Source organism: Protopterus annectens, chromosome 14.part0 (assembly GCF_019279795.1).
Source record: "Protopterus annectens isolate FY-2018-M chromosome 14.part0, PAN1.0, whole genome shotgun sequence".
Lineage (NCBI taxonomy): Eukaryota > Metazoa > Chordata > Ceratodontiformes > Protopteridae > Protopterus > Protopterus annectens.
The window spans coordinates 861,122,981-861,136,396 of record NC_056748.1 but is presented as its reverse complement, the minus strand read 5'-3'; the positions used below and the strand labels follow the sequence as shown (position 1 = coordinate 861,136,396).

General features: G+C 38.5%; 1 protein-coding gene across 1 annotated transcript in view; it reads left to right on the top strand.

Moving 5' to 3' along the window:
- LOC122789302 (broad substrate specificity ATP-binding cassette transporter ABCG2-like) overlaps positions 1–13,416 on the top strand; it is a 707,388-nt gene that overhangs the window by 288,686 nt on the left and 405,286 nt on the right. Inside the window, exon 8 of the mRNA XM_044056623.1 lies at positions 2,786–2,872. Within this exon, the coding sequence (XP_043912558.1) occupies positions 2,786–2,872 (87 nt within the window). The remainder of the gene's footprint in view (positions 1–2,785; positions 2,873–13,416) is intronic.

Here is a 13,416-nt window from a genome sequence, read left to right as displayed (position 1 = left end):
GTTCTTATTTGTTATAACTGGTAACATCTTAGTTTTTACTGACTGAGATTCTGTTTTGACTCCTTTTCTGTTGTCACAGGAGGCGAATAGGATGCATCTCAAATCAAAAAATGGTTCTGAATATGTTCTTTAATGCCAACATGTAATATAAACCTCAACATACAGGCATGGCATCACTTTTCAGACTTAAATTACTCATCAGTGCTGCACTGTTTATTATAGTACTGTGTCAATTTTAAAAGTTTAATCTGAATTTTGTGTTAAGGTATGAACCTCACTTTTTAATTTTTTTCTAGACTTAGAGGTAAAGTTGTTTCTTAATGGAAAACAAACCTCCAGTGACTTCTAGATCATTAACAAATCAACTAGACAGGCCCCAAGGAAAAAACATTTTTTCACTGTGTTTTATTTCCAGTGGTCATTATTTTCTTTTGGTCTAACTAGTAATCCTAGAGTATTTTCTGAATGCTTAATCGTGCCACAGCTAGTATAAGGAGGCCTGACATTCAGATTTGGCTTCATCTGCGTGACTTTTTTTTCAAGCACAGACTTCAGCTGAGTTTTAAAGAATTAAGATTTTTGGAATTCTCATTGCAGAGTCCCAGCATCTTGCTTTCAGTAAGAAAAATCAAACCTAGTACCGTCTCAATATTTATTTTCCTTGGGAACCGTTTGGACACAGTTCTAGAAAGAACGCTCCCAAGTAGAAGATTTATGTATTCAGTTTGCTGTAGTACGTTTCTCCCTATATAGAAAGATGTTTCTGATAATTCTGGGCCACGTGTCAGATGTGATGGTTCTAATGTTATGTATGAATAAAATACTATTTTTATGGAGTATATGGGATTATGCTAAAGACTCACTGAAAGTTGCTCTTTCATTAATTCTTTCATTGATAGGGGAACTGCCTTATTAAATAGTCTGGCTAAGGAAAGGGGTGTCAGTAAATTAAGATTGCCAACTGGAAAAGCACATTTCTTGGACTTGGCATGTCTCAGTAAAGAAAGTGAAGTAGTGAGAAAGAAAATTTGGGAGGGATAGTTAGCCGACTGCATCATAGCTCACAATCTCAGAAGTATGCCATGGATGAAGTTAGGAACATAGCTTCATCATGGAAACATTTCAATCTATTTGATAATCAGTAAGGAGGATCATTAAAGGATGGGGGTTATAGACTAATATAGTTATACATTCATGGGGGAAGAGTTATGAAAGTAAGGAGAGCTCAGAGACCACCTACAAGGGTCACTGAGAAGGTAAGAGCACCTATAGAGGAAATGAACCTTTGAGAAGGTAGAAGAAGGAATGAGATAAGTAGGTAGGAGTGAAAGTAGCAAAAGTGCTAGACCATATTATGCTATGGTATCAGGCAGGAAAATCACATGAAGTGTAATACTTTGGATAAAGAGCTCTTAAGGCATAGAGGACAGTGCAGAAGGAGCAAAGCAGAGAATGGAACTGGACAGAGTACAGGTAAACAGAAGTATAGGTGTAGAATTAATTGTTCAGGTTTGCAAGGCATTGTGCTGGTAGGGTAAATTGTGTAGCTGTATGATGCAGATAATTCAGTGGAGGTGAACAGCTGCTAATATAATAAAGACGGTTGTGGAAAACTTGTAGGAACTGTGAAATTGTAATGCAACTGCAGAACAGTGACTGATAAGATCTCTGCCTGACAATCTCAAGGTGTTTGGTCTTGACCTCTTCTCAGTAAAGTCTCCATGTTCTACACATCTGCATATTTTATTCCTAATATTCTCCATTTACCTTTTGTGCCCCCAATACAATGCAATCTCTCCCTCTCTCTATATATAGATATAGATATAGATAGTACTGAAAAGGGCCTACAGATGAGCCTTTGTAAACCAATGATAATAGTAGTAGAAATAATAATAATAATAGTACATAGTATTCTGTTACTATTAATAGTACTGCCATTAAACTGTATGATCAGATTTTAAACTAGGAGTTAAAGGAGATGCTCACAGTTGCAAGCAAACCATGCAGAAAGTGATATTATCTCTTCCTGTATTATAGATAGCATTGTTCCTAGGATCTGGATGGTGGTGGTTATATACTCCTTTATAAAGTGTGAACCCAGGGAAAAGATTGGAAATGTTAAGCCAGGTAGCCTCACTTTTCTACCTGCAAAATTAGTGGGAAATTTTCTAGTGTTTGATAGAGCAGCTCACAGCTTAGCGTGAGTGATTTTGTAGTAAGAGGTATTTATTTACTTATGGAGGTATGCAAATGTTAAAAGTGGAAATGAAGTTTCCGGAACAGCATCTCCTTTTATTCTTTTCCACAGGATGCTCCTGTTTCAGTAACCTCATTTAGCAGCTATGTATTAATGGATATTTTTACATGTCAAGTAGTACAGACTTATTGTCTTTAGGTTTGTAGATTAATGTCTTAAACTTCAGAGGTCAGTTGCCGTATACATTATTATTTACTTTTGTGGCCGAGTAGCATTCAGAGTGGACAAAAAGAGTCCAGCAGACATATTGTAAAGTAGTTAATTTTTACACTTACATGGAAAGGCTGTTCATGGGCCTGTGTCAACTGACAAATCTATTTTGCTGTGTAGTGTCATGCTGTCTTTCATTCAGTTATTTTGATAGAAAAGATTTAAAAACTATATAGTTTAATTAAGCTCTGTTTGGAGACTTAAAATTGTTTTCATTATATCTATACCGTTGTATTGCTTAACAACCAGGAGATTGTTCTGCCTGACTGTGTTTAAATCTGTAGTGCCTTTTTCTGATGTATTTTTTTCCTTTTACAGGTTTTAAGTGTGAAGCCTTCAATAACCCCCCAGATTTTTTCCTGGATGTAATGAGTGGAGAGGTTTCCCAGTCTAACTCTGACCACGGTGAGTAATCTTTTTTTTACACATTTTTTTAGTTCTATTAGCGCCAGTTTATTACATGCATTTTCCTTCTGTTTCCATTCTTCTACTTTTTGTGTAGTAAATCCTATTCACAAAAGTTGTTGACTTCACAGTTAATGCACGTTCACTTCCAGCTAGGAGAAGATACAGAAAGCTTTACATTATTTAGCAGTCAGTGACAGCATTTGTAACGTAGTGTCCTAATTTCAGTCATGACTTCTAGTTACTGTCTGTGTGGAGGTATACATGTTCTATCTGTCTGTAATTGTTTTTTCTCTGGGTAATCTTGTTTCCACTGATCTCCTAAGAAAATCCTGATTGATTGGTGAAACTAAATTGAATGCCATTGTCTTGTATTTACACTTGCCCTTGTGTCCTTAGTTGTGCATGAAGGAATAGTTCTAAATATATGCCCTGCCAGGAAAAGTGCCTTTAATGTCTGCTGCATGTGGACTTCATAACAGATCTTTCCCATAAAATAGTTGGATTCCTAATTATTCTATTACCCACTTTTATTCTTTATTTCATGTCATGTACACCAACAACCCTCTCCTCTTACCTTCCATCACTCAGACTTGCGAGAGATGCAGTGCACTCTCCAGCTAAGACTTGAATAGCTGGTGAAGAGGAGAAGGTCAACACTTGCACCACATCACATGGAACACACAGCCCTCCAGAACACACACCAGCACTGCCTTCACATAAAAACACAAACCACATACCCACCTTCGCGGAGGGTCTCAATAAAAATGTACCCATGCAGCAGAGACTGCCAAGGCAGAAACGCACTCGACCAGTACAAGACAACACTAATCACAACACACATAACTCTCCTAAACAGTATGCCACTCAGCCAAAGGCCCCTAAGGCAAAACAGCATCCCTAACACACTAATCATAGGTGATTCGATAGTGAGGCACACTGATGTCCCACTCACTAGGTTGAATAATGAGAAAGTAACAGTCAGCTGCCTTTCAGGTGCCAGGATCTGCCACATAATGCACACACTCAGGTCCCTCAACAACAGGTACAAATATGACTCTGTCATTGTACATGTGGGTATGAATGACCTGAGATGTACCTCCCTGGACTACATGAAAAGAGACATGGAGGAGCTCTCGGATTATGTAGCCCAGGTGGGTATGACCCTAGCCCTGAGCGGCATCCTACCATCACCCAGAATGATACCACAGTACAAGCAGAAAATGATTGATTTCAACAATTGGCTAAGTTTCTGGTGTCATTCTAAGGTGATCCACCTTAGGTGGGATGACATGTGATAGACCTCAATGCTTTGCCAGAAATGGCCTGCATCTGTCACCCCTGGGCTTCTGGATACTGACTAAGGCTCTTGCCACCCTTATACTGCCTTTTTTAGGTGGTGTTCCAAAGACCAAATGACCACCGTAACAGTTAAAAACAAATGCAATTTGAGGGTCATGCTGCTCAATGCTAGAAGTCTAAATCTCAAATTGCACTCTCTCGAAGCACTACTTAAAATGGAGAACATCGACATTTGTGCTGTAACAGAGACCTGGTTCAAGTCGGCAGAAAGCACCCCTGCACTACCAGGCTATAACTCATTCCACACCTTTTGGCCCCAGAACTTGGACCGAAGCTCCAAAGGCGGTAGTGTTTCCATATTCATAAAGGATGCACACACCTCCAGACATAACTCTCAACCTGAAATCATAGAAAATCTGGACAAAGGTACATGAAAAATAGGTACAAATCTGCACGGTGAGTGACATAACATTTACATACATAATTATGTAACCCCGCCCACTCTGGAATTGTGGGATACCAACTTTTAAATGCAAACTGAAGAACAGGCAAAATATAATCATGAAACACAAAATAAACATAAGAACAATAGTGTTTTATTTATATTAATATTTGAACTTACATCAAACTTTGAAGTTGTGCAAATTACAAAACAAAACTACAGTTTTCTTTCATAAAAGTAAAATTAACTGCTTCTGCTTCAGCCTCGTACATCTAAATTATATTGAACAACTACAAAGTCAGACCGTATTGGGGAAGGGAGAAACATTGACACCACCATGCACTGCTTTGGGAATCACTTATTTCATTCTAACATCACAACTGTTTTCAAATGTCTGCAGAACAGACAGCAACAGGCTAGCTGGGAATCAAATTCCTTAACAAACCCATTTTCTAAATAAAAGAAACAAACCAAAAAAAAAAAAAAAAAAAAGACGGGGTGGACAAATGCACACATCAACTGCTCAAGATGTTTAACATAAGTTTCTTCTTCCAAACCACAAGCATGGATGTCAACCAAAAACATCAGCTGTGGAAGAAAAACAAAAACAATCATATAAATTACATGTCCTTCCTCTGTGAGAATATGATAGCCATTTCATAAATGAGCTTAAGGATAGCTTAAGGATAAAAAAAATCACCATGCTGTAATAAAAACAGAAACTGCAAGTTGTAATACTCCCTTAGAATAATAAAAAATGAAACTTAAAAGGCTCTGAAATTCACACTTTGCTATGTTTAAAAAAACTCTGTATACCAAGAATATTACAAAGTTGAAAATTCAACCCAACAAGCTTAAATTTTCCAGGCAAAATATTGCTACATAAATTAAAATGCTAAAATTCACTACTCATATATTTAGCAACATTCACACATTTGAAATATGAAGATTCAATAATATCCAATTTGCAAAGGAAAGAATTATTAAAATGTTAACACTTCTGTTTCAAGGAATTCAGACTCTCTCCGATTGTCATCAACTATCATATCTCACAATAGGGTAAACAAATGCAGCCAAGATAAAGTCAAACAAGGACAGTAGGAATAAGAATGTATGGTGTGTGTGCGTGTGTGTGCGTGTGTGCGTGTGTGTGCGTGTGTGTGCGTGTGTGTGCGTGTGTGTGCGTGTGTGCATGTGTGCGTGTGTGTGTGTGTGTGTGTGTGTGTGTGTGTGTGTGTGTGTGTGTGTGTGTGTGTGTATGTGTGTGTCTCTCTCTCTCTTTGTGTGTCTGTGTGTGTGTGTGAGAGAGAGAGATGGTAAAAAAAACCTTTTTCAGAGCAAATGATTCAGGAAGGGAATACAATGAATAAGTACACATGCTTCAGAAATTCTGTCCATGCTGCATAATGCTAAAAGCCAGACAAAGACATTATCTGATTGCAAGCCAGTGCATCAGCTAGTATGCTTCACTAAATGTGCTATCCATAAACTGAACACAAAACAGTCTTGGCCATCCCACAAAATCCTGCACTTACCACTATGACCATACTTCTACAAGCCCCAAAAAGACAATTTTAGTGTTTACTACGATTTGATTTAATTTCTGTAATCTAGATTCAGTGTATTTACTGTATAATAAAATGAACTGTACACTAATCACACTTTACTATTTAAAAGTCCTGAACCAAAAACTGAAAACAAACCTATTAAAATCTAAAAATACAGCATACTTTAAATGTAACATCCATGTACTATTATATCCACCTGAAATTACTTTGGTCTTCTTAGAGTGCTTATACACAAGTCACTACTAATAAAGTTTTATGAAAAAAACAGGTCAAACATCTCAACATTCAAGATGCAGCTCAAATATAAGGAGTCTGGAGTACAGTTATGTTTGAACGTGCCTATACCATCCTTTCCCCATGTATGAGCCACGTAGTTATCCATGCCTCTTCTCCACATAGGAACAACCAGGTACACATCTCGGACTCCTGCCCATCTCCACAGACAGTAAATGTGATTAAAACATCGACTACTTTGTGTCCTACTAGCCTAGAAAAAATACTGATATTTTTTTTTTTATAACAGCCCTTTCAGTGCACTTACCAAAACTTTATCTGCAGAGACAGTTAAACCAGCAAGGTTCCATCTGGTCCAGAAGGACAGGCTTTTAGCTGAGCTCTGGAGACACCCTCCAAGAGTTTTTGAACTACTAAAGTCCTAACCTTGACAGTTCATTTTCCCTTCCCTTCCCACACACCAACAAAAAATGTCCTACCTGTACCACTTTTTCCCTGTATTTTGGGGCTTTCATCTCATTCTGTAGTACAACCAGCTTGAACGTTCTCCTTCTTATCCCATTCAACTATCTCAACAGAAACCTTCATGTCCATATTCCACCCTATTCTAAAATACAGGATTTTCCTTTTCTCACAGAGTTATTGTCACCCTATTCTGTAGCCCACTATATTCAAAAGTCTGCTGAAATCCCCTCCCTCACCTTCCTTAATATTATACACAATAGTTTATCATGTTCTGTGCCATTCTTGGCCCTGCGCAAGAAGCTACCAGTCTGAGCTTATTCCACATTGATACAAGGGCTCATTGTTCTGTGCTGCACTCAACCTCCCACAAATCATTTCAAGCTACTCCACCATATACATTATTCTGAGGACTCCCCAGGCACTACCATTTAGGATGCATTTATCTAGCTCTCTTACACAATTGCAGTCCTAAGTAAATGTTTCATGTGCACTGCCTTCAGAAACTTTAAGGGTCTCTAAGCTTTTCATCCAGGGTCATAAGATTGGTATAATATCCTTCCTTATAAATTCCACATAAATGTTGTTTCTTCAGATGTCATCTGAAGCACATCTTGTCGCACAACATGTTAAAATCCAATGAAAATAATCTTTATCAGATTCCTTCTGAAGTAGTCACTGCTCCAAATTCCAATGCAAATACTCTCAGTCAAGACTAACAGTATATCTCTGCCTTCACATTGTGACAGTACCACAGACCACATGAGCACACAATAAACTGGAAAATGAAACTCAAACCAAAAGCTGTAGATGGAACACAATTCTTTTAGTACTTTTGTTCAAATTTATTCTTCACGAACTTCTTCAGAAAAAAGTTAACCTCTCAAAACGCACCTCTTATAAGTTGCATCACACATCACATGACTTTCATAATACTTTAAAGGTATAAAATCATACTGTAAAAATAAAAACTGTCTTATTTTCCAAACTGCTTAGAATATCAAAGCTTCATAAAAATGTCTTAATATAAAAACCTTGTCATATTATTGTGATTTGAATGTTATTTTAGTGCTAAAAAACACTTAATATTAATAGATTCGTTCAGACCAGGGGCTCTGTCTGCTACCAAACCGATCTGCCACAATGACTCCTTTCATTCTAAAATCAAATTGGTGCTTCCTATATAATCCACTTGTTGAACATAATCTATGACTGAAAAGGTGAACTTTTTGAAGTTCACACAGTGAATAGCAAGCATTAGTAAAGTCCTTTCTCTTAATAGCAAGTGTGTGCTCATATATTCTACTCTTTAAATATCTAATGGTTTTTCCTATATAGGAACTAGGACAAGAGTCACATATTGCCACATAAACTATGTTTGTACTCTCACAGGTAAACCGTCTGTGGACCTAAATAGTCCTTTTAAGATGTGCAATAAATGTACTAGATGTATTGCTTATATACCTACATTGTTTACACTTCCTACAGGAGAAAGTACCACAAACACTGTTCACATCAGTCAGTGCTGAAGTGTGCCCCCCCTCCACCACCATTTTCCAAAATGTTTTTGATGTTCTTAGTTTTCTTGTAGGTGAACTTGGGTTCTACACCTACTACCTGTATGAGTTCCCTATTCCCCATCAGAACCTTCCATTTGTCCTTAATTATGTGTTAGATGACACCCATTTCATTGACAATGGGGATGGGAAAAGAAATAGTAAAACTGTGTTGCCCTTCTTTTTTCCTGCTGTTGCTTACATCACTAACCCCCCTGATGATGGGTTTGGCAACATTTTGTCTCCGAATAAACACTTCCTTGTGTATATTGGTTAACCAAGCCTGGTCATACCCTCTTTCTTCAAAATAATGTGTCAACATGATGACCTCTTGAAAAAAAGTATCATCATCAGATGTAAGTCTACTGAGGTGGATAAATTGCACCTTAATCACCCCTTTCTTCATATGCCTAAGGTGTAAGCTATCTCTGTGCAAATATTGGTTGACAAAAACATCTTTCCTATAAATCTCACAAAAGTGTTACTGGACATATCAAAAACCAAATGTATATCCAAAAAATGAATGGTCCTACCAAAACTTCCCACATAAAATTTCAAAAAGTCTGTGGTGTGATTTAAGTCCCTAACAAAGGACTCAAATTCTCTCTCATCACCAGTCCACAGAAATATCAAATCATCAATAAATCTTTGATATAAAATAATGTGGGACCTTTGTGGATGTACATACAAATATCTCTCCTCCCACATGGCCATTACAAGGCTGGCAAAAGATAAGGCCACCCTTGCCCCCATAGCAACCCCTGAGGAAAGATGTCTTTGTCAACCACTATTTGCACAGAGATAGCTTACACCATAGGCATATGAAGAAAGGGGTGATTAAGGGGCAATTTATCCACCTCTGTAGACTTACATCTGATGATGACACTTTTTTCCAAGAGGTCATCATATTGACACATTTTTTTGAAGAAAGAGGGTATGACCAGGCTTGGTTAACCAATATACACAAGGAAGTGTTTATTCTGAGACAAAATGCTACCAAACCCATCATCAGGGGGGTTAGTGATGTAAGTAGCAACAGGAAAAAGAAGGACAACACATTTATTTTCCTAGCTCAGCTAGTGCCTTCTATTCAGAGTCTGTATTTCTTCCATGTTTACATGTTTTTTTCCTGGATACTTCATTTCCTCCAGTATCCCAAAGACGTGCCTAGTAAATGTTGTTGATGGTGGTGACTGTCCACTGGATCACTGTAGGCATCTGACAGTTCTGGGTATGTGTGTGTGTGTGTGTGTGTGTGTGTGTGTGTGTGTGCGTGTGTGTGTGTGTGTGTGTCTGTATGTGTGTGTGTGTCTGTATGTGTGTGTGCGTGTGTATGTCTGTGTGTGTGCGTGTGTCTGTGTGAATGTATGTCTGTGTCTGTGTGTCTGTATGTGTGTGTGTCTGTGTCTGTATGTGTGTCTGTATGTGTGTCTATATGTGTGTCTGTATGTGTCTCTGTATGTGTGTGTGTGTGTGCGTGTGTGGCTGTGTGTGTTTGTGTGTGTGTCTGTGTATCTGTATGTGTGTGTCTGTGTGTGTGTGCGTGTATGTGTGTGTCTGTGTGTGTGCGTGTGTCTGTATGTGTGTGTCTGTGTGTCTGTATGTGTGTGTCTGTATGTGTGTGTGTGTGTGTGTGTGTGTGTGCGAGTGTGTGTGTGTGTGTGTGTGTGTGTATATATATATATATATATATATATATGTATATATATATGTATGTATATATGTATATATATATATATATATATATATATATATATATAAAATATACGTGTGGGTATATCGCTTGAGTACACATTTGTCTAGTACATAATCCACTGAACTTACCTAAACCACAAGTGCTAGACAGCACATTTGTGTGAAAATATTTGCTCTAAACACAATAAGCATGAAAAGAAATATTGGCAACACACTAATCAGCAAGGAAAATTGCTGAGTTTGTAAACTTTTGAAAAAGATAACTGCAAGCAGGGCCGGTGATAGCACTTTGGAGGCCCCCCAGCAAATGTCAAGTTTGGGGCCCCCTAGGCACTTCCTGTCTAAGTATCACCCTGTGACTGCCACCCCTTCTAAGCAACCTTTTAGTTCATGCTGCAAACTTCTAGGAGTAGTACGCAAAGACTGACCTGTAGCTACAATGCTCTATATTACAACAGGCCTGTGTTGGCCCATCTCACAATGGGGCATTTAAAGTTACTGGCATTTAGTTGCAACAGTGATACATTGCAACAAATCTATGTACAGGTCTGGACTTAGGTGAAATGGAGCCCTAGGCCTACTGTTTCAGCACCCCCCCCCCCCGACACACACACACCATCTAGTCTTCCCCTGCGTTTCCTCCCATCCTTTGATTATTGTTTACTTTTTTAAATTTTTTTGATTGTTTAATTAATATGTGATGCCCCAACACTGGCCCAATGATCAAGGAGCCTTAATCCTCACCACTGGCAACAGTGGGGGTGTACACACTAGGAGGATGGCAAGTACACACACAGTAAAGTGCAATTTCCCTTAAGAGCACATAGAGACCACAATCAGTTTGGGGTTGGTTTCTCCCTCTTTCTCTAGATTCCCAGTAAGACTCCCCACTGGCACAGCTATAGGGTTGAGATCTTAATTGATTGGCCAAACTGAGACCTCCAGCATCCTCTCTGTCCAACAAGTGCTTTGTGGCCCTGCCCAAGTAGCTGACACACACACACACACACGCACTTTGAGGTTTGATGTACACACACACACACACACACACACACACACACACACACACACACACACACACACACACAAAAGGCTGGCACAGGTTTACTAGCTATGCCCCCCTTCTGCCCAGACTATAAGGTAGTTTTCACCACCACCACCACTCACTACTTATCAGCTACTTTAAGGCCCTTAGCAAAGGGTGTCTAATCTTACTATCTAATGTTACTATTAATCCATATGTTAGATTTTCCAAGAGCAAGGCTATTAGGAGTGGCCTGCACAGTGTCACCAAACAGATAGGCAAGTACAATAAGAGCTTAAATATGTCTCACAAATATTAGACAGAATAATAGGTTTAAATATATTTAATAATAAATAATAAAAGTACAACAAAATACTCAGTAAACTTCAAGGGCAGGGAATATAATCACCGACCCTTCACATCCAGCCAGGTGTTGTAGATTAATACACACCAAAACAAGCATATATAAGAACAGTTTTTTTCCACAGCCCATCAAGTTCATAAACAGTTAACTCAGCTTATTAGGTCAGGTATTCTTTTTCCCAAGCCCCCGAGGATTCTGCAGTATTGTTTACTGTTTGTGTGTACAAACTAAAGGGTAGAAAGGACACACAGACAAACCTTTCAGTAAAAACTTCAACAAAACTCAGCCAAGCTAGAGTTTCCACTGTGTGATGCCTTAAACCTCCTGAAGTGGCAGCCCATGCAATATGTGTAAGTGACCCCTTAAGGACATCAAGTGTTTTGGCTACATAGCTTTTGAATGTCCATGACTTTTTTACTTTTTTAAATCTTTATGGTTACATTCAGCTAATTTTCAGGCACCTTAATTGTTGTGGGCATCAGCGGGGTTTAAAGACCCTGTGTTTCTAAAGTATAGCCAAATTATCTATTTATGCTATGCTGATGGTGTCAATAAAAAGGCCGAAATATGCATGTCCAAAGCTGTGGAGTTTGGGTTTATTGGCCTGAATACCTGTTCAAGCAAGAACTTAAACTTTATCTACAAAAGACATGGTCATGCCCTTGTCAACACCCCCACTTGACTTATTCTCCCTTCTTATCTACATAATGTCTTTTTCCACATTTACCCTGTACCTTATGTTACTTTTCCCTATTTTTAAATGCCCCCCCCCAAAAAAAAGGGGTTTTGTATTACTATTGACTCTTTGTACATTGGAATAACCTCATGTATGGTATTCAACTGAATTTCATACTCTTGTCATTTTTAATATTTATAGATTTGTTACCTGTTAATAAATGTGTGTCATGCCGTTACTTGCTAGCAGACTTCTATTATCTGTTTATATCTTTGTAACTTCTGTAATAATTGTTAATTTTCTGGAGATTTTCTCTTCGGGTCTCCACTGAAAATGGGCCCCTGGCTCGGCTGGACTAACCCAGTTAACAGATGTCAATAAATAAATAAATATATATTATACATATATAAATATATATGGCTGCTGACCTCCTCCCAACAGACTATCTGCAAAAGGCTGCTGACACCATAGAATACCCAATCTCAATCTTGATCAACAGAGCTATATCTGAAGCTACTGTACCTACTATATGGAAAATCTCCCATGTCATACCTCTCCATAAAGGAGGCAATTCCACTGAACTGTCAGACTTTAGTCCCATAGCTATTCTGTTACCTCTAGCTAAAATTATGGAGATGTGTGTACACATACAGCTCATGCACTACCTTACACAGAACAAGCTGTTGTCCAACTTTCAGCATGGCTTTAAGTCACACCACAGTACTACTTCTGCCCTCCTCTCTTTCTCTAACATCATTAACCACAACCACAATAATAACAAACTATCCTCAGCACACTTTCTAGATCTATCCAAGGCTTTAGACATGGTTGACCATAAAATGCTTATAAATACCTTGAAGGCCTTCTCCTTAAACAACCATGCACTCCAGTGGTTTCAATCCTACCTGCAGGGCAGGCAACAGGCAGTCCTATGGCAGGACAAGCTATCATCTCGCTTACCTATCACATTAAGAGTCCCCCAAGGCTTCATCCTAGGACCCCTTCTTTTCTCCATCTTTATCAATTACCTTCATTCAGTCATCCCAGATGCTACCTGCATTCAGTATGCAGATGACTCCACCTTGATTTGTTCTGACACCTCACCAGCTACTTTATTCACATTAACCCAAAATACCTTCAGTACAGTGGAAAGATGGCTCTTCAATCAACATCTAATCCTAAACCTCAACAAAACTAAGTTGCTCCTCTTCTCCCCCACGT